The following is a 22,700-nucleotide window of genomic DNA, read 5'->3' as shown; positions in this document are numbered from 1 at the left end:
CTTGCAACGTTGTTTGAAATTGCATTAAGGGAATAACTGCTTCTCTTTCCCGTCTTATTTTCCAACACTTCTTGGCCCCATAACAGTACAGCTCCCTTCTCAAACTTTTGCTTTTCACTAAGAATAGCTAAAGCAAGTTAGAAAACTTATTTAACCATGGGGTTAATGAAGTTTAATGAAGGTTTTGGATGACACAAAAAGATGCTAACTAGTGGCCAAGAAAACGAACTATTGTGATCAATGCTATTCGATGAAGTCAATTACTGGGGGCCTTTATTTAAGAGCTGCATGAGCCAATGTAAAATGAGAAAGACATCCTGTTCCTAGATGATTAGGAAGAAAGTGAGCCAATTTCCTTTAACTTTTATAATCAGCATTCACAGACATTTTCAAAATATTCTTTGAGCTGCTGTGAAAGGAGCATCCCATTTGGGATTCCAAAAAGGGTGCACCACTTTCAGGATCAAACTGCTGGAGACGCGTCTACCAAGGCAAAACAATTCCTTAAATTTCAAGCTGCTGCTGTCAGCTGTCACTAGCAAACTGCTTATCTTCTCACCCAGACAGAAGCACAATGCTTGGCCTCTGACCTGGGTATTCTTCCATGTCAAGAGATTGCTACTAGCACATAACAATGCAGTGGGGAAAAACGAGGAGATTTCTCATACCTTCTTTTTAAAAAATCTTTAGTTCCTACCTCAGTGTTTGAATTCTTACCTTCAATTCTCTTGTGGACTTAGATGAAAAAAAAAGAGAGAGAGAGAGAGAGAGAGAGGAAGGGAGGGAGGGAGAGAGAGAGAGGGAGGGAGGGAGAGGGAGAGAGAGAAGCTACAAAGTGGTCCTGGATTAGACAACTTGCAAATCAACTCAAATGTTGTGTTCTTTCAGATGAACTGGCAAAAAGTGGTGGCAGTGACTGGCAGGTTTTATTTAACTTCCTTTCTCAATCCCATACTCATTAGTCCGCCCCCTCCCGCCACCCGCAAAGCCCTCCTCAGTTTCTGCTTTATCCTGGTCTTTTACACATTTACCTCATCTGCGGGGTTATGTGATTAAGGAGGATCCACATTCTCAAATTTGGCTTTATATACATTAAAAGATGCATAACTTCAAATGTGTGTGTGTACATTTGAGGGCTTGGCAATTGCAATTCATACTCTGCATCTTTCTAAAAGCCAGAAAACAGCAATAATTTAATGACAGAAGGCTGGACATTTTTTAATAACTTGGTGGGGGGCGGAGTTAGTTGGTTAAGAATGGAGATGGAAGCACTTTCTCCCCAACTTCTATTACTTTCCTTCTTCTGTAAAATATAATAAAATAAAACAAAACAGCACTGGCTGTTTGGTTATTTCTCCCTTTGGTGGTGGTGATAATTTGATGCAGTGATCTTGGGATGCTAAGGGATATTTCTGCCAGTGGACTGCTACCTCCTAATCTAAAATATAACTTTTCTAATTTAAACTGATAATAAGTATAAAAATGTTATCTGTCCCATCTTCACTGGCATTATAGGATCAAATGCCCCTGGCTACTTGAAGAGAGGTATATCCAGAGTTGCTGGTTTTGCTGCCACCTTGTATTATTAGTATCTTACCAAGATGGTCCAGCCTAAACAGTGTAGATAACTTTTAACAGATAAACATTCTAGCCCATAAAAAAAAAAAAGGGGAGGGGGAAAGTGGCAGGAAGTAGAACATGACAGGGAAGGACAATGTGTCTGAGCTAAACGAACTCTAATAGGCAGGTCTGTTTTATGCAGCCCCTTCTTTGCAACTGCATGGAAAAGGGGGAAGAGAAAAGGAAAAAGCTGAATTCTGCATTAACACTAAACGTCCTGCTGCTATTATCATTAATGTTCTATGCTGTGTGTTCTAGACCATTTATTACCACTGAAAAATAAATTGGTATGGAGAGAGAGAGAGAGACTCAGAGCCTGGGGTATCCGTAGACCATGAAGCTCCAACTTGGGTTTCTTAACCATGTGTAAATGGGATTTACAGTGTCTCCATGCATCATTGGTACAGTGGCTGTACTGGAAATTAAAACTCAGTTTTATATGCTAGGGAGCATCTCTCCCAGTATGTGACTATGACATCAAGTTTTCTGTTTACCCCTTAGGGTAGTATGGGATTAGACGATGCCGTAATAATAAAAAGGGGAATAATAGCTATACAGCATGAACAGAGGGGGAAAAAGACATTTAGATGCATCTCTGTTTGCTAGTAAAATTCTGCTTGTATAAAGTTGAATCCTTAACTGCTATATCCAACCTTCTCATCCAGAAAGAATGTTCTGAGCATTCTTTATCTCCATGGATAATTCTATTCTCTCCTGGGCTAAAAACGCTAGTTCAAATAGCATACAACTTCTGGCTGAAGAAGCATTCTTTGTCTTCTTTCATCACATACTAACTTCTTCCCCCACTTAACTTCTTTTTAATTGCACTGTAGTATTTATATAAAATAATAACAAATGTTTATTATAAGATATTTAATAGATTGCAATTACGTGACTTGAAACAATATTTTGTACAATTTGCTATATGATCGCTCTAGAGTTAAGGGATAGATTAGTCCCTCAATCTGCTGAAAACCAAAATATTATAAATAATTATTAGGTTATATCTTCATGATTCTTCTCCAACATCAAGTATCTGAGATGAAATAGATTGTTCCTGAATGGGCCAGAGTTTAGTAATATCCTTACCAATAAAACCTTCCCTGCCCAAGATTCATTTGGTATCTATCATGGCCCTATCCATAGAATTTTATCAGAAGCATCAAAATAATTTTTAATCATTTTCCATACTTTTTGTCTTTAATACATTTTGTTGTGTGTTGTGTCTTATGTTTTGATTATTATTTAATACCTATTTATAGGTATTCATAGAACCTAATTATTTAGGAGATTATCTGGTCCCATAGTGTCTGTCATTCCTGAACAATCAGATAGAAATCTTCTTCCTTTAAATCCCATCAACTAAGCAATGTAATCTAGCAAGATTCAAGAAGCAGACCTTCTCTGTTATAGATATTGCTTTCTGAAACAGCATTTTCCCCAGAAACTTGCTACCTGCCTTTAAAGATCTCTAAAAACAGAGCTTTTCTGTCAAGCCTTTGGTCAGAATGATTTGTGAGCATGGTAGATGATTTTCTTCATTATTCCTTTTTATATCATGTTTTTAATTTTGTGAACCCGCTCAGGGTCATATTTGGAGGTGAGTAACCTTAGAAATGGGATAGATGAATAAACATGCAAATAAATCAATCCAGCTTCTTTCCTCTGATTTCGAGTAATATGAGGTCTATTGGAAACTATTCTAAGTGCAGCTGAAGAAGTATATTAATCCTGACTTCCATTAAAATGTATTGCAAAATTCTTTTGAAAAAATCAATACCAATGATATAAAAATGTATAAATTCAATATTAAAAACAATTAAACAAATACTAGCTTCCATATTAATCCATATTGTGGGTTAAAATTATGTTTTAATTAAAATGTACAATTGAAATGCAAATCCATTCAAAACCTGCTTTAAAAAGCAGTACAGGAGAGACTGCTCCATAAAAGACTTGCACAGAGGAATCTGAGTTAAAAACTAAGCAATAAATCCTCCAATGTAATCTTGGCCAAAAATACGGAAGTGTCTCCTTTTGCAGGTCAATAGTTTTCTGCAGTGTCCTAAGTGCTTCCTGTCTGACTAGCACATGCTCTCCAAATTTTAGAAGTACAGATCTTACTCCACTAACATACGGTCGACTTGAAAACTTTTTGTCAATATGAATAAACTTATCTAAGCCCAATGGTTGGGAGAAGTGGGTTTGGTTTCCGTGTGCCACACATATCTGTAAGTTCACTGGAACCCCAGCCTCCCTCTCTTGCCCTCCTCCTGCCACTATTCAAAGCCCACTGGGCTGCTTCTTCAGGAAAGCGGAGAAATGTGCCATTGTTGTGGTCCGCCAGCAGCCTGCGGACCTGGCAGCAAAGTCGGACAGCAGAGGAGGCTGGGGAGGACAATGGGCCAGTCTTGGAGTCAGGGGAAGGCCCGGACGAGGGCTCTGCATCAAAGGCAGAGATGGGGCCAGGGCCATCTGGGAGTGATGCGTGGACTCCGGAGCCTCTAGAGGCGGACACCAGAGAGGCAGAGGAACAGGAGGAGCCTATTCCTAATGCACGCATGCAAAGAGCTGCCAGAAGGCAAGAGCAGCTGAAGAAAAAAGGTCAACTCGGGAGTAAGGCCAGAAGATGATTGGCCACTCCCCATAAGGCTTAAAAGAGCAGCAACGAGCCGTTGGGTTCTTTGTAGAAAAGCAACGTTGATTTCCGTGCTTCTTGTCAGCATCTTCTTGAACTTTGTGGGGTTTTTGCCAAGAAAAGCCTTTGGGAGGTTGCCAAAGACATCAAAGTTTGTTGATAAGGCCAAGGGAATTTTGTTTTGGACAAAGCTGAGAATGAATTAATTCTCAGCTGTTTTAATAAAATAAGTTTGTTGAGGACTGAATTGTGTTTAGTAATCACTAATTGGGCTTTGGTCACAACAGCCATTTCTCCTCCAGAGGATGAGCCTATGCCATCACTGCCAGCTTTTACCATGGTACTGCCAACCATGCAAGGCAAGAACCGCACTGCATGGGTGTTTATATTTGTTGGACTTGCAAACCAAACAGCCTCTCAGGACATAAACCGACTGCAAGCAGAGCAGTGTCTGTAACTCTGAAATGGAGCACTTGCTTAAAAAGGAAAATACTTCGCCTTGTTGGTATTATAGTGGAAGTTTTTATCTTTTAGAATTTTTTTTAAAAAATACTAATAATAACAATAACAATAATTGTCTTCTTCATCACAAATAAACAAGAGAGGGAAATACAAAACGCTGCAATGGTTCTTGCAACTTACGAACCAAAACCAATTGATTCAGAGCATGGGACGCAGAGAGGAAGGAAACCCAGGGAAGAGCAGAGGAAGGCAATGATTTCTTATCTGATTTGCTTTCTTTATTGAAAGACCGCACTGGTTTTGTCCTGATCTATATTTACTCATTTCATGGCACAGATTTCTCCGTTACAAGTACCTTTGCTGCTTTATCAAGTGTGGTTTATGCCTCAGGAGAGGAAAAATGAAATGCTTAGGGACTGCGAGATGGAAAAAACTGCAAAAATTGTTACGTCATCTCCTTCTCCTCCTCCTCCTCCCCCGCTCCTTTTGCTGAGAGGCAAAACCCCTGGGCCTTCTTTTAACTCTGCACCAGCAATATGCACAATTACCTGATAGAGAGGCATGCAGATACTATCAATCCATTCCAGCTGTAATCGAGGCAGTTCATCTTTCCTGTTCCGATCAAATATAGCCTGAGCGGAGAAGAGGAATGTGTCATGCTTTATTACTCTAGAGTATTTTACAGAAGCTGCTTCATCCAATATTTTGGATCTAGGATCAAATTGTTATAAACGGAATACTTTGAAAACCATAATCAATCTTTACACACATTTTCCTGTCTTTTGTCTAGAATGAAAAATAAACCATTTATTATTCTCTGGCCCTGTTTAGGGAATGTAGAGGTTTCATTTATTTGACCGCTTTACAATTTAATTCCTTAGTATCAAACAAATGCAATCCATTGTTGGCATTTACGTTGCATAGGAAAATAAGAGAAAATAAATGTATGCAGCATTATTTTTGCTATTCATTTTGGAGAAGTGCAATGCAATTCTTCCTGCTTCCACTCTGAAGTAATTTCCATTGTGCTCAGTTTCACACACTTTCTGGGAAGTATGGTTATCTGAGAGGAGCTGCAAAAATCCCTGTGACCATCAGATGGCACAACATAAAGAAAAGTAAATCGTTGCTGCTATCTAGTGATTGTCTAAGGGTTTTGCAACCCAGATCTGATAATTTTCTTTTCGGAATGGAATCCAAAGCTTAGTTATTATACGCTGATAGTGGGAAAGAATATAGTTACAATATTAATTATATCATATCATCATATTGCACGACAGTACATTATGCTATGTTTGCTCACTCTGCAGCAACAGATAATTACCAAAGTGGTTAACTTACAGAAGGTGTGAGTTTCAGTTCAGATCTCTCCCTGTCCCCTTGTTCAAAGAACTCACTTGTTACCAGTTCAGCTACCTAAAATACATACAAAAAGATCAAATTATGGTTTATATTGTTAATTCAGACAGAAGCCTTTATTAACTATAAGCTTATAAGCCCGTGGTTCTCAACCTTTATACAATTCCCCACAATGTGGCGACCCCAACCGTAAAATGCGCCTCAGCAGCCGCAGAATTTCCTCAAAAAGCAGCAAACTGTTTTTTTGAATTTATCGCGCCTGAAGCCGTATTGGCCGTATTGGCTAGCGATCTGAACTGCTTGCCTTGAGGACGAAGGCATTAAAGCAGAGACTCCTCCCCTATTAAGTTTATCGCGCCTGAAGCCAGATTAGGCTAGCGATTGGGAATGTTTGCAGCTGGCTTGAGAGGGGGACATCAGAGCAAAGATTTCTCTCTTTTTTAATTCATAGCGCCTGAAGCCAAATTCGGCTAGCTATTTGAAGAGCCTGCAGCTGGCTTGTGGAGTCAACCATTGGAGTGCGATTCTTCGACTCGCAAGTATACTTCCCATATTTCCAATGGTCTTAGCCGACCCCTGGCAAATCATCATTCGACCCCCAACGGGGTCACGACCCACAGGTTGAGAACCGCTGTTATAAGCTTAAGTATAAGCTTGTAAGTACAAATGAGTATTTGACTATTTGATGCCATTTGTGAATACTTAGGCATAATATATGCCTGTCATGCTATGCAACGTTTGCAAAGAGCAGAAAACGAATAATAAATAATAAAGGAAATTAAAACATGGGTTTGGAAAAAGGACAACATAGCTTAATCTACTACCTAGCCATACCTTCACTATGTCTCTCCATACTTTTTTAAACCTTTTTAAACCTTGGAGGTCCATACTTGAACCTCCATGCTTCAAACATGCTTCATATACCCCTTTCCCTTGTTTAAAGTTCTCTCTCACCTGTCTCTTTTTGATGTTTTCATTAGGTTCATATAACCAAGATTTCCTTGATTTTTCCCCCCTTTCTCTTGATACATTCGCTCATCCTTCATATACTTGTTTTCTAATTTGATCTTCATTCACTCTCTTAACATGACCAAGCCACTTCAATATGTTTATTTTATATACATGCCATTCGTTTTTGTAGTTTTCTCTCTGATACATTAAATTTCAAATCCATCCTTGTTGCATCATACAACTCTGTAACATTCAATGCAAATCTTTGGGATTCTCAGCCAACACTGCAAACGCACGTTCACATTTCCGACCAATACACCTCACACATCAGCACAAACATTCATAACACAAATGCGTTTATCCACAAGTGCATAAACAACCAAGGGTTGGTCAGCCATTTCTTCCTCCACATGCAATGTTGAATTATTTAGTAAACACCCGTTTATTCTCTTGCATGATTTATTTCCATTGCTTTACTGCCATCCAGCAACTGCAACTCTGCTTTTGCATATAACAATCCATAATTCATACCTTTTCAATTTAGAATATGATTACACTAAATGAATAAATGTATAGCAATAGCACTTAGACTTATGTACCACTTCACAGTGCTTTACAGCCCTCTCTAAGCGGTTTACAGAGTCAGCATATTGCCTCCAACCATCTGGGTCCTCATTTTACTCACCTCGGAAGGATGGAAGGCTGAGTCAGCCTGCAGCCTGGTGAGACTCGATCTGCCAAACTGCTGGCAGCTGGTGATCAGCAGAAGTAGCCTCCCATACTGCACTCTAACCACTGCACCACCTGGTCCTCTGGTCCTAGTTCGGTATAGTCCTGTTCTCACATGGGATGGGGGAGGGAGACAGGCAGGGGGAGCTGCAGTGTTGCTGATATAGGTCGTAAGAGCAAGCGGTTTGCCAAGCATTCAAATTTTGTTCATGTGATTACTGGGGCATCGCAGTGTCTGCATTTTTTAAACCAGATTCTAAGTAGTTCTAAGTAGTTTTTCAGGGATCTGTTATAACTTTAACAGGACATTAAGTGACTGGTCGTAAGTCAAGGACTACCTGTAGCATATAAATAAATGATCTTTTAAAAATACTGTGCCCTACGGAGAAAAAAAAATGCGGCTATAGCAGCCATTCTGGCTGACAAATGATGGGAATTCCATATGAATGCATCAAGTTGGGTAAAAATAACCAAAGCAATCCCTCAAATAATTTTAAGTAAAGTTTTAAATGAAAAAAATTAAAAGTTTTTCCACAAAGATTTATGGTAAGCCTTCACCTTCACTATTTTATGCCGGGATGGACCTTAAAACACTGTCAATTAGGTACACCAATTTTTTTTAATTCACATTTTTAATAAAATGCAACTGTTCATCATAATTGAGTATGTGATTACGGAAGCAGAATCTCTTGAAATATTCTAATACTATTCAATGTTATCAATTAAGAAAAAAAAAAAAGACAATAAGGGCAATAAACTGCATTTCGCGGAAGGTCTGTGGTATTTTTTAATGCAAGCAATGGTATTGTAACCTGACTGCAGATTTGGCCCTTTCCGTGTCAGGTTCCTGGGAAAATTGTTGGGACAGAACCTCCTCTTTCTTATGCTGCTATTAATCATGACTTGCCTGTCTTGAAATCTCCCATGGTTTAGTTGCAGCTCCAAGGTCACAGGCTGTCATTAGCATTGATCTGAAAAACAGAAATGAACAATAAAAATGGAACAAAGCTTTGTTAGTTTTCTAAACAGATTCATCCTGAATACATGAGGGTTTTTTTAAGAGGCAGACTTAACTTCTTTGCCAGTTTAAAGCATGCCAGAGTTTGGAATTTGAATTGTCACTTTTTTTATGTCATTAGATAGAGGAAAGCTAATGCATTATAGATATAATCAGATAATGACTTTTCAATGCTAATTATTGAGTGTTACAAAGGATGCATGTTTCACTGCAGACTAACCACTCATTTTGCTGTTGTGGTTTGATTAATAAAGTCATAATACAGGACACTGGGTATTGGAATGCCATGATACGATAAAAGGAAATTATGTAATATATACAGCTTTGGGTAGACTGTTTGCCTGGTTATAACTGGCTACTATACTTATGGTGAGAGACATTCCAGACACTGTTTGAACAGTTTCTATTGTTTGTGCGCAATAAATACTTAAGATTATTGTAAGGATTACTCCATCTTAATGTAGTTAATAGCTGGCTACAAATACGTTTTACAAGTGTTGGGAGATAAGAATTACTCAGATGGAGAAAACATTTATGTACAATGCACAAAGCATATTAAACTATAAGCAAGCCCAGAAGAACACCAAGAATACTGGGGATTTTTTAAAAAAAGGAGATGTATTGTCCATATTCTAAAATCAGGAATGGGTGAAATAGGAAAAGATAGAAAATTATCTATACTTCATCTAAAACACAAAGACTTAAAGAATAGCTCCTTTCATGAGTATGTTTCATTCCCCCACAGATGAAAATGCTGATGTTTATATATTCCCAGTCTGAACATATTAACAGAGCTTCTTATGGTATAAAGAGGATTGCAGTGGACCATCTAAGTTAGCCTTCTCAAACTTCATGCCATAAAGGTGTGTCAAAATACACCACAGGTAGTCCATGATTTATGACAATTGAGCCCAAAATTTCTGTTGTTAAGTGAGACATTTGTTAAGTGAGTTCCCCCCATTTTACAACCTTTCTTGCATCAGTTGTTAAGTGAATCACTGAAGTTGATAAGTTAGTAACCCGGATGTTAAATGAAATCTGGCTTCCCCATTGACTTTGCTTGTCAGAAGGTTGCAAAAAGTGATCACATGACCTTGGAACACAGCAACCGTCATAAGTATGAACCAGTTGCCAAGCATCTGAATTTTGATCACATGTTCATGGGGATCCTGCAAAAGCCATAACTGTGAAAAATGGTCATAAGTCACTTTTTTCAGTGCCATTGTAACTTTGAATGGTCACTCGATGAACTGTTGTAAGTCGAGGACTACCTGTACATATCATTTCCAGCCTACATAACTTTATGTATTTTGTTCCTTCCTAGTGTTTTCCCACAAGTGCAGGATTTGCTATTTTTTTCTGGATCAACCAAGTATTGAGCCATGGTTTGCAACAAGAATTGATCCAACCAGCTTATTGTCTGAGCCTGATATCATGGCCTGAGAGTGAGTGACTGGCCCAAAGTCATCCTGCTGGCTATCATGCCTAAGGCAGGACTTTATGCTTTATGGGAGTTAAAATTCAGCTGTCTCTGGAGGTCACCACATAAAAGAACACTGATTTAAAGGAGCCTTTATGACCCATGTAACAAATAAAAAAACAGCTTTTCCTTCCCAAAGGTTGCTTTAAGACGGGGCCATTTTCTGCAATGTGTACTTTCTCCACACCTGTGAATGGAAGACACAATCAGAGGCATTTGGAAGGAGCATTAAAAAAGTTAAAATAGTGGTTGCAACTACATGATCAAGGCTGTCATCTTCACTTTAAAAAAAAATCATTTAAAACAAAAGTCTGTTTTTAAGAAAGACAGTATAAATAAATGGAAAAATAATGACAGTAAATGGTTAAATTAGAGACAATGGGTGAAAGTAACTCTACCTGCATATGAGAAATAGACAATTAAAATAATCTGTGGGTACCCATGTGCCTTAACTGAGAATATGAGCTGAATCGGCTAATGGGTTTGCTTTTTTGTAGGGGTTGCTATGCAGCTTTATTCACATATCCCCAATATTATACCTGTAAGCACATTAAAATATTCAACCAGCACCTTAAATGTTTAGAGATTTCTCCTTCCAAAAGAAATGAAACATGGGAGAATAGGTGTTGTGACTGTTCAAGGAAAAGGGAAGCATGATGGAAATATGCAATATAAATTTAACAAACAATCACAAGGGTGTTTCATTGTCTTCCTCTAACATGACCAAACCTCAGTTGTTCTTTTAAAAAAGGGGTACCAAATTTCTAACAATAGCTATGGCTCTTTGAAGCCACCATGTGGGAGCTCCCTTCACACTAACTGTTTTAGGCTTTCGTGTACAGGTTTGTTGTGAGTTTATTTTTTGATATCAGATATACTTGGTTTTTTTTAAAAAAAGTAGTCTTGGCGTATGGCTAAATACAAACATACATTATTGATCTCAGGAATCATGGCAAATATTCAGAGAATTTCCACACTTTGCTGAAATCAGGACATTTGGTAACCCCAGAATACAAGACCTAATGATCATAATCTTCACTATAAATACTTAAAAAGTGTGGTAATGAAGGCACTTAATTAGGAATTTTTTTTTTAATGTCAAGTGTGGATAGACTTAAGAAGCAACGGTCTTTGACGTTCTTAATAAAGACATACCAAAGGTGTCCAAAACATTTAGAGTTGGAAGCAGTTTCCATTTCAGAATGGATTGCTCTGACCTTTCTAGAAATGTTTTGAGCTCCAAATAATTCCAGAATGTTAAAACAACCTATTTTGAATTCAAAACAATCACTTTTGGGCTCAAGATAAGATGTTTTCAATATGAAATACTTCAAATTAAAAATGTTTTGCACCTCCAGGATGTACGGAAATCGACTACTTCTAAAGCCACTGGGAGGAATTTGGCCCCTTGTCCCTGCAGAGTGCCTCAATTCCTACACCAGGTGAACTTTACCCAAGAGAAAGATCTCACCGGAATACCTCTCGTTGATATTTAACATTCCAATTGTAGTCTCCTTTGTTGACAAGTTCAAAAAATTCAGTCCTCTTCCTGTAACCAAACATTACACTATTACAATCCAAACAGGGAAAGGCATGTATTCATAATATATATGTATTTATTTATTTAAAATATCTGTATAGCTGCCCACCTAGGCAGCAATATCCTAGGTGCTCAAAAGCACTAATTAAATAGTAAAAACAAAACAAAAAATGTCCCAGGGCCAGTAACACAACACATCTGCACATATCCAAATCAAACTTTAAAATTTCATTAAGCTGCAGTCTCCATACTATCAAACGGCTTATGGGAAAAGTCAGATCAGGATTAGGTGTATGAAAATTCATTCCCACTATGCAGAAATTAACAGAAAAAATTGTGCTAAATAATCCTTAATACAACAAGTAAAAATTAGCACAACCTACAGTATACAGTTTAGATTGTTCCAGGTAGTTAAGGGGATAATTGCAGATGTCTTTTAACAGCCCATTCATCATATGCTGCCAGTTATAGATTTGTAATAATTAAAGACAGAAATGATGGAAACCTATTACTTAATATTTACTGCCTTCCTCCAAATAGAACTGCACAATGTCTGAAATTAACTCTCTAAACTCCTGCATCTTCCATAGCCCTTGATCAGATATTATTTCAACCTCATCCCTTCCAAATGATTTAGAGAAGCAGCCCCCAATCTTTTGGGCACCAGGGACCGGTTCCATGGAGAAAGGTTTTTCTGTGGACCATGGTTTTGCACGTGGTTTGGCATGATGCCTACATCCCACAGATGGGGCTTCGCTTGCTTGCGTGGCTAGTTGCTCACATGCCACGAACCAGTACCAGTCCACGGACCGGGAGTTGGGGTCCCCTCTCTAGCCACTAGATGGGCTAGAGAGCAACAACAATATATACACAAATTATGCATGACAGACATGTTCTGGATTGTTTTTATTAAACACTATCTAACATCTAATTAATAAATGAGTCATTATATACCACTGTAATACATAATAAAGGCAAAAAACATTCCAAGAACAACAAATACTTTCTTAATAATGAAGCCTCAGACTAATCACTGTCTCCCATACATTTTACTTTATATAGATAATTGGAGCATTTTCATGTAGCTGAAACTTTCTAATATTATACAAATTCACGCTGGCAGAAAAAAATATCATTTTTCTCTCATGCAGATTCATTCAATCCCTCTGGGAATAAGTATTGTAGTGATTACAATTTTCACAATTGTACACTAACAGGTACATTTAAATCAATCTTATCCGTAACTGTTCAAAGGCAAATCTGCATTGCGTCAGCAGTACACAAGATCGTCTTGTAGGTAGAATCTTTTTACTACTATTGAAAATAAGAAGCTCGCTAATTAGTATGTCTTTTGATTCCTGAAAAAGCAAAATCACATTTGAAAAATGTGTTCCCAGTTGTTTTGTTTGTCCTAAGGATATATAAAAATGGATAAGGCAGTTAGTCTCCATATGTGATCTTCCTATGCATATATTTTACTTATTAGTAAAAACACATATTCCTAAGTATCATATTTTATACTTGTGTCACCACTTTTGTGTCAAATTTCAACTATACAAATTAAGGAAAACATGATAATCTCTTGTGTGCATGAAGCCCAAAATTTCCATTGCTAAGCAAGACAGTGAATGTTAAGTGAATCTTGCCCTATTATGACTTTTCTTGCCATAGTTGTTAAGTGAATCACTGCAGTTGTTAAATTAATAATACAGTTGTTAAAGTGAATCTGGCTTCCCATTTGACTTTGCTTGTCACAAAATGTGATCACATGACCCCAAGACACTGCAACTGTCATAAATACATGCCAGTTGCCAAGCAGCCAAATCTTGATCACATGACCGTGAGGATGCTGCAATGATCATAAGTGCAAAAAACGGTCATGTCACCTTTTTCACATTGACACATTGAACGGTCACTAAATGAATGGTTGTAAGTCAAGGAGTACCTGTACTAACAACTTGATTTCAAATAATTGTTAACAGTCTCACTAATGCCTTATAAAATCAGATTAGAAGATAAAGCAACTTCATTATTTAACTTCATATAAAGTGTTACCCTGTGAGGTGCAGTTGGGCTGAGGGAGAGAATTTCTCTCAGGCAATTCCTATAGCTGAAGGTGGACCAAAAACTGGGCCTAACTAGTCTTAGTGTAACACCTTAATCACTAAGCTACCTTGGCTCTCATATGTAGAATATGACTGGCATGGTTGGCTCAGGAATTCTTGGAGATGAAGTCCACAAGTCATAAAAGGGCCATTATTCCCCACCCCTGCTGTAAAGGGTGCCATTGCTGTGGGTGTGAGAATAAATAATGAAAATAATAAGTAAATACTAACTTATAGCACTGTGTACCTGGTGCTCCAGCTGATATTTAAACACCATTGTTGAGGACTGCAACTCTTTCAGAATTTCATTTATCAAAATTAGAAAATGCCAATACTTACTCAAAATAGAGAGTGAGGTCTGTTGCCAGTATTGACTTCTTCAGAAGCTGCATAAGATCACTGTAATCCTTGGAGGACAAATTAGCAAAGATGTTGTGACCCTATAATGAAAGAGAGAGCAAAGCTAAATAGCTCAGAATCAATTTTTCCAATAAGTCAGCATTGTGTCTCACCATTGCAACAAATCTTTTTTTTTTAAAAAAAAATTGTAATGAAATAATTGCAAAAATATTTCATTCAGCTTCTATACTTAAGATATAATGCTAGTTTTTTCTGCTGAACTGAAAGTATAGCCTAGTAGTAAATACAAATATTGGTCATCTACTTTTTCTTTTTTTGCATATAAACTGATGAACAACCTATGGAAATTTCAACCTAAAGAACTTTAGCTTTTTCTTTAAAACTGAAGTTTTATGTTAGTTGTTTTTGGTTTTTATTTGTATGGTGTTTTTAATTTGTTAACTGCCCAGAATTGCTATGGTAGGAGGTGGGTGGTTACATAAATCTAAAGAAACAACTCATGTATCTGTACAGGGAGATAAAATACAGATTACTATTAGGCTATCCACCCAATCCTAAATATATATCTATGCTCATAAATCTCAGTTTCAGTAAAAGTTGTTTTGATGTAAATATGCCAAAGATGCTACAAACTCTTAAGGCCAAGTCCACTTTAGATGTTCTCTTGAAATGTTCTTATTTATTTTTTGGGACTCATATAGAATAGAATTCTTTATTGGCCAAGTGTGAATGGACAGACAAGGAATCTGTCTCCAGTGCATAAGCTTGCAGCTTACATACAAGCCACAAGTGATAAATCATGATCATAATCATAAAATACAATCATCATATATCATAAAATACAACACTCAGTGTTAGTCATAGGATACTAAATAATCAATCAACATAAATCACAATAAGGTGTGTTTCTCTCTATAACTTCTGAGATAAATTGTAGACAATGGCAAATTATCTAGGCTCAATCCAATAATATGCTAATAAAGTCCTATTTATGATCTGGTCCTCCTCTGATTTCTCTGGAACTTTCACTACTATCAAAAACTTTTTCCCTATCATTTCTGTCTACCCAGACAAATCCAATTCATTCTGGAAAAGGAATCTATATTAATATAGATATTTTCTTATAGTAGTTATGTAAGTATAAGTTACATTAAAACTAAATTCAAGAAACAAATTATTCATCCAAAATTCATTAAACATACTAATAAAAAATTCTATGTATGCATTCAAGTAACAGAGCTATTTCATTGGAGGAAAACTTCCAACTTCATAAATGCAAAACTTTAACGATGCCTTTTTTTTTTCAATTCCAGCAGCTCAACCCATGAACTTCTTTTCAATCAAAAGATGAATGCTGTTGAATAATTTAATACTAGAATAGTTACTGTAATTAGGAACAGGTAATGCCAGCCTATATTTAGGGAAATAATTATTTTATATTTCCCCATAAGAGAGAATATATTGCTAAGAACATTACAGCTCTAATTGTAAAGAAGAAATCAAAACCGTTTTACGCACATTTATTTATTAAATTTATATGCCACTTATCTGATTCCGCAAAGCGACTCTGGCAGCTTACAATTAAAATATATAAAACTGCTTTTGCTTTTTGGAAGTATTTTGCTTTGAGAGTAAATATTACGTAAGTCATATAGTTAAACTCAGTGCCATATATGAAATCCAGAATCTGTTTTCTATGTGCTGGCAGAGAAAATACCTTTTTAGATATGCTATAATAAAGCAGCTTTTGACAGTTATTTTTAGAAAAGAAGAAGAGACCAGGTAATCCATGTTTTTTGTACCTCACTCTGAAGAATCATTACAGCATGGTTGAAATGGTGATGCTCCAGAGTAGCAGATGTCCCATAGAGCTGAGCTAAAGCAGAACCAATTCTGAAAAAAAAATTGCAACATATGACATTCTTTCAGCATATGTTTCTGAGATTGTCAAAACGATGAAAGAAATGCTATCCCAATGTTTCAGTTTTGTAGAACAAACCATCAACTTTTCCAAATTCACTGTCTTCCATCTGTACTACCATTCCAGGATGAGAAAGGGGAGGGCTAAAGGAAGAGTTATAACAGGGATATGTATTCAGATCATAGATCTCTTCAACATATAAATACAATATGATCGGTGAGTCTGAATAATCTTTTCTACACGATCTGATCTCTTTCAGTCACTGGGACATTGATTTCTTCATTAGTAATGGTTTCTTCTGAGCTGGGCTCTGAAATGAACTGGTGAAGTGCTATATTTTTTTTAACTTTCTTTAAAATTGTTTAAATTTTGCTTGGAGAAGAAAATGGAGTTGTCAAAGGTTTCTGCCACAGTTTAAAATTAGATATGTGTAATTCATGACTGGAATCTGCACATTCACCATATGAGGGAGGGGAGATCTTATAGAAAGATATATTTTGATGTATTTTTGGTAGTAGAGCTTCCTGCCATCCATCCATCCATCCATCCCACCTACCCACCTAATTTATATGCTACTCATTTCCCCAATAAGGCAGGCTATGAACTATATAACTAATAACTCATAGCCTGATTTATGTAAATCCAAATTTTATGCTTTGTATTTCTGAGACGGATTGCTTTTTCAGCGTTCTTTAATCTTTGTGGAAATCAGGTTAATATTGTTTGCCAAGTAATCACAAAATATATGACAAACCTCAGGCAAGACAAAACAACTATTGTTAATAGCTTCAAATTCTGATAAATCAACAATTAAGCAGAAGTCACGCAGCAGCTGAGAAAGAGTGGATTTAAAATCAATTCACTCTGTCTTAACTGCTGTGCGGTTTCCACTTATTATTTTAAATATATGAAGAATTTATTATGTAATTTATAATCTATATAAAAACTGGAATGGAAGTTGTAGAAGGAAAATATAATCTACTCAAATGTTCAAGATAAGTTACATCTGGAGGTGCAAGCTTCATTTTTAAAAATCAGATATGACTAAATATGCACACACGTTCTGTTAATGCATCAGTTTAAGTTTTATATGCTTTCAAAACAAATTCCTGCTTAATATCTGCATAGCTGTGTAACTAACCACGCACCTACACAAACATATATTGTAGTACATTTAAAATGCTAAATTTAATTCTTCCAGGAAAGTATGAATTACAGTTACAAAACTGGTAATTGTTAGAAGGTGGAACATACCAGAATTAAACTGTCACAAGAGATTAACACATATCACTACTTCACTACCAGATAGGCTCGGTGTTATTTGGTGTATGTGTGTGTGGGTATGTTTATGTATATATGCATAGTTGAAGAAATTAGTTTAAGAGATTCTGGCTGGAATGAAAAGAATTCTCCTAGGAGTTTATATTGCAAAGCTACACTACCCAGATATTTAATCATCATGGGGCAGCTGTAATGAGAGAAAGAGGAGGAAATTACCAAGAATGTTGTCCCCCAGAGGAAACAGCAGTGAAGGGGATTAACATCCTGTGATACTGTTTTCAATCACACTCTTCCTAATCTTTCATTGTGCTGAACCCTCCCCACCCAAGTTAGGAAAGAAATGGGAAAGGTGAGGCATAAATTTACAGTCTTTGCAACCTGTGTGACTACAAATCACAACGTGTCAGGATAATAACAGCTGTTATCATTACACTTAACACACTATGTCACCAGGTGCCTATAATCTTTCAGTTATTTCTTTAACATTACAAAAAGACCATGTTCTCCTTGCATGAACTCACAGAACTCAGTATAGTACAAGTGGCAGGTATAGACTGATGGTTTACTAGTAAATAATGCTTTTTTATATATAAAAAAATAACCTTTAGATTAAACGGGTTGCATTTTTATATCCATTTTATAAAATACTGCGGTTTTAAAAATGTTTGAATCTTGCCAAGTTTCAAATCGCATGTAATTTTGCTGTGCACCTGGTTTCAGGTTTGAACCTAAAAACTTGCTGTACACGGACATGTTGACTTTCTGGTCAATGTCTCAATGTGCTAGATTTTGCTATTCCCTACAAGAGTTCATCCATTTTTAAATTTTATTTATCTGACATAAGCACTATTGTTCAAGATTGTACAAAAGCATCCACTGTCAGAAAAATCTCAAATGGTATAAATTCAAACAGGAACATAAAGCCTTCTCAGGAGACATCCACTGTTAAGCCTCATAAAAACTTGCATTTTACTACTGAGTTAATGCAGCAATCTGCCAGGGTGAACTCAGCTATACCAGCAGTTCTTCCATCTTCTACTCACTGCCAGAATTGATCTTGAACAAACCTAGTCCACCTCATACATTTGGCATTATAGAGACGTATTCGAAGGAAATATTAGTCTTTCAAAACAGGGGTGGAATAGGAAACCTGCTTGAATGTAATCTATTTTACATTCAACAGCCAAAAGCTTAGTTCTTCTAACTTCCATAAAATCTTCATTTTATATATCGTTTTTGTTAGTGTCTCTGGCAGTGGCGGAATTCAAATTTTTTTACTACCAGTTCTGTGGGTGTGGCAGGGGAAGGATACTGCAAAATCTCATGATTGTCCCAAAGGTACTTTTTCAAAAGGCAACTGGACTTTGTTTTTCTTGTTAGTATACGGCTATAAACATTTTTTTATAATGCATTCGTTTTGAATGCTAATTTTTAGCCTATAACTTATTTGATAATTTCAGAGCTCCACGCAACTGAAATGATGATTGTTTGATCCAGTAGTTATTCCAGTTCAGTTTGAACTGCAGGCCAAACGTACATTCTTCAAAACAAGTTTGCATACTAACATTATACTTCCTCTCTGTTTAATTAGGCACTGAAACCATTAACGGTCCTCAAGAGCCCTAGGCTTTTATACTACCTTGGTAACTATTTCACTGTTAATCAGATTTAGTTACTGCAGAAAAGCCCAGTAACCATCCCACAGAAGAGAAACAGATAAAAAGAAGACAGTAAGAGGGTGTCTTAGACTTCAGAGTTATCTAGCTTTTCTGCTTCCACTTGCATTGGGGTATTTTTTTTTATCAATGGCTCTTCAAATTCTTTACAATGATAGATGATTTCTTTCAAAAGGAGTAGCAAAGAATTCTTCATTGGCTTCTACCATACACAGCTTCTGTAAATTGTGCAGGAAAAAAAATTCCCCTAACATTAAACACCCACTCAGTACAAAATGGTATGCCCTTGCAGAATTTTTTTAAAATTAATGTAATTTGCTGTGCATGTGTGTGCGCACACACACACACACAAAGCAATGGTGACACAGCTATTGTACTCTAGTGGCTGAACCCAGAGCCATCGCTTTGAGAAAGAACATGCTTTCATTCATAGCAAGATTTTTTTTCCATGTTAAAAGATTCCAATTGCAAGTAAATCAGTGACAGAGGTCAGAGTACAGAATATAGCATAACAGAGTTAGAAGGGACTTTGGAAGTCTTCTGGTCCAACCCCCTGCCAAGCAGGAAACCCTATACCCGTGATATTACGCATGCCAGAGGTGGCCCTAGACCCATGGCATGCATGCCAGAGGTGGCATGCATAGCCCTCTCTGTGGGCACGTGCGCCATTGCCAGCTGCTCTTCTGGTTTCTGCATGCCAGCCAGCTGGTGTTCGCGGGCGCTGAAGTGCCAGAAAATGGCCTGAAAATGGCCCAAAACCAGGCTGTTTTTTTGGAGCTATTTTCAGGCCGTTTCCAGGCCTTTTTCAGGTCTTTGGGTTTCCAGTGCTTCGGCACGTGCACATGCAGGCACGTTCCAGTTTGTGCACTCAGTGCCAAAAAGGTTCACCATCAGTGCCTTATACCATTCCAGAAAAGTGGCTGTCCAATCTCTTCTTAAAAACCTCCCGTGATGAAGCACCCACAATTTCTAAAGGCAAACCATTTCACTGATTAATTGTTCTAACTGTCAGAAAATTTCTCCTTAGTTCTACGGTCTTAGATCTCTCTTTGATGAGTTTCCAGCCATTGCTTCTTGTCCTGCCCTCAGGTGCTTTGAAGAATTGGTTATCCCCTTCTTTTGTGTGACAGCCTCTCAAATATTGGCATATATAATGAGAAATATAATGGTGTGCTGTCAGATGCAGTAACAAACTCACTTGTTCTAGCACCCAAGTTACCTGATGGTTGGTTTATCCAATGGAAGGCTATCCTTGTTGCTATTACTGTTTTGTAGACAGCAATCACCTTTGCTCTACTTAAACTGGTGTAAAGAACAGTGAAACATGAGTATAGTCCAGGGGTGTCCAAACTTGGTCCCTTTAAGACTTGTGGACTTCAACTCCCAGAGTCCCTCAGCCAGCAAAGCTGGCTGAGGAACTCTGGGAATTGAAGTCCACAAGTCTTAAAGGGACCAAGTTTGGACACCCCTGGTATAGTCCCTCATATGCATGGGATTAAGCCAGACTATAACACATACCATCATGATATACTGGATAACTAAAATGCTTCCCAAAATGAAGATATAGTCAGGTTCCCCCATTTCACACTAAGTCCTGAATAGTAAGGGTTTCTTTATACATATTTTGCACTTAGTGTTGCTGGAGCTGTTATAATACAGAATTGTATTAAAGATTCATATTTCCTTAATGCCTTGTACTGTGCTAATAATGCAGACCTAATTTTCTGAAATCTATTGCCTAGCAACCAGGTGGGCCAAGTAAGTGTGTGTGTGTGTTTATCAGTTTTCTGTATGAAATATAATCTGCATGCCATAATGCAACTCCTGATACTGAATTCCTAATACAGAGAATTGTATTATCAGAAACAGTTTGTAACTGGAAACAGAATTTCTCATTTGGGGTGCTGTACAGGTAGTCCTCAAGTTACAATAGTTCACTTAGTGACCGTTGGCTGAAAAATTGCAGAGAAAATAAGTCTAGAGAAGGTATGGCTCCAATTTTGTTTTTCTGATATCTTAATTGCCTGAATGGGAGCAGTTACCATGCAATGAATATGTGCTCTAGTTTCACCCAAAACAATAAACAATATCTATATTAGGAAACCCAACATATTGTGTTGGCATAACACTACGCTAGGAATAAAATAACTTAAGCATACACAGAATACTTGTTTATAACAGAGGTGTAAACAAAAGAAATAAAATTAAGGATCTCCTATGAAGGAAATTCAGCCTCCCAAAAGCAATGCACATGTTGTATTACAAAGTACATTTTACAATGCACATTCATCTATTTGTGTGTTTTACACTTATACTATATCAAACTACTTCATTTTTCTTTCCTAACTGGTGAAAAATGTTATTACCTGTCCAAAGCCTAATCCCAGAAGCAGCGGTATCCTTTATCTCAGATGAGGTCTCTCAGAATCGTAAAATTGAAATATATTCTGTGTATAATCTGAAGCTGCTGAAGAAAATGATGACGCTACAGAATCTGACCTCAATCCTATGCTCTCCCTGTAAAGCAGCGGTTCTCAAACTGTGGGTCACGACCCCATTGGGGGTCGAATGACGATTTGCCAGGGGTCGCCTAAGACCCTTGGAAATATGGGAAGTATACTTGCGAGTCGAAGAATCGCGCTCCAATGGTTGACTCCACAAGCCAGCTGCAGGCTCTTCAAATCGCTAGCCGAATTCGGCTTCAGGCACGATGAATTAAAAAAGAGAGAAATCTTTACTCTGATGTCTCCCTCTCAAGCCAGCTGTAATCTCTCCCAATCTCTCCCAATTAAGCTGCAATCTCTCCCAATTAAGTTGACTTTGTATATAATATATAAATGGATGAAGACTATTGCTTAACACATTGTAAGCCGCCCTGAGTCTTCGGAGAAGGGCGGGATATAAATTCAAATTTTAAAAAAATCGCTAGCCTAATCTGGCTTCAGGCGCGATAAACTTAATAGGGGAGGAGTCTCTGCTTTAATGCCTCCGTCCTCAAGGCAATCGCAAGCAGTTCAGATCACTAGCCAATACGGCTTCAGGCGCAATAAATTCAAAAAAATAGTTTGCCGCTTTTTTCCCCCTTCTGCGGCTGGGGTCGCCACATCATGGGGAAGTGTATTAAAGGGGTTGCAGCACTATAAAGGTTGAGAACCACTGCTATAAAGACTTTGGTCCTTTGCAGTGGTGGGTTTCATATTTTTTTACTACTGGTTCTGTGGGCATGGCTTCGTGGGTGTGGTATGGCTTGGTGCGTGTGGCAGGGGAAGGTTACTGCAAAATCCCCATTTCCTCCCAATCAGCTGGGACTGAGGAGGCAGAGAATACATGGGGGCGGGACCAGTCAGAATTTATACTGCCGGTTCTCCGAACTACTCAAAATTTCCACTACTGGTTATCCAGAACTGGTCAGAACCTCCTGAAACCCACCTCTGGTCCTTTGATACAAAATCCCAGACCATTAAATGCCTATGGAGATTCTCAGGGATAAACACCATTCGAATGGTTCAGGAGTGTGAATGGATTTCCAGAAAAATTGCAGACTAGAGCAGGGGTCCCCA

The 22,700-nt window shown here is 37.6% G+C and overlaps 1 protein-coding gene across 1 annotated transcript in view; it reads right to left on the bottom strand.

The window, feature by feature from the left end:
• The window catches only part of PDE11A (phosphodiesterase 11A), a 172,310-nt gene that overhangs the window by 12,931 nt on the left and 136,679 nt on the right, over positions 1-22,700 (bottom strand). Inside the window, exons 14-19 of the mRNA XM_058189722.1 lie at positions 16,065-16,155; positions 14,242-14,342; positions 11,729-11,806; positions 8,667-8,730; positions 6,062-6,136; positions 5,269-5,352 (exon numbers count right to left, since the gene is read on the bottom strand). Of these exons, the coding sequence (XP_058045705.1) occupies positions 5,269-5,352; positions 6,062-6,136; positions 8,667-8,730; positions 11,729-11,806; positions 14,242-14,342; positions 16,065-16,155 (493 nt within the window). The remainder of the gene's footprint in view (positions 1-5,268; positions 5,353-6,061; positions 6,137-8,666; positions 8,731-11,728; positions 11,807-14,241; positions 14,343-16,064; positions 16,156-22,700) is intronic.

Source organism: Ahaetulla prasina, chromosome 1, assembly GCF_028640845.1.
Source record: "Ahaetulla prasina isolate Xishuangbanna chromosome 1, ASM2864084v1, whole genome shotgun sequence".
NCBI classification, from domain to species: Eukaryota; Metazoa; Chordata; class Lepidosauria; order Squamata; family Colubridae; genus Ahaetulla; species Ahaetulla prasina.
The sequence above is the reverse complement of the archived record's forward strand: the minus strand, read 5'-3'. Positions and strand labels throughout refer to the sequence as shown.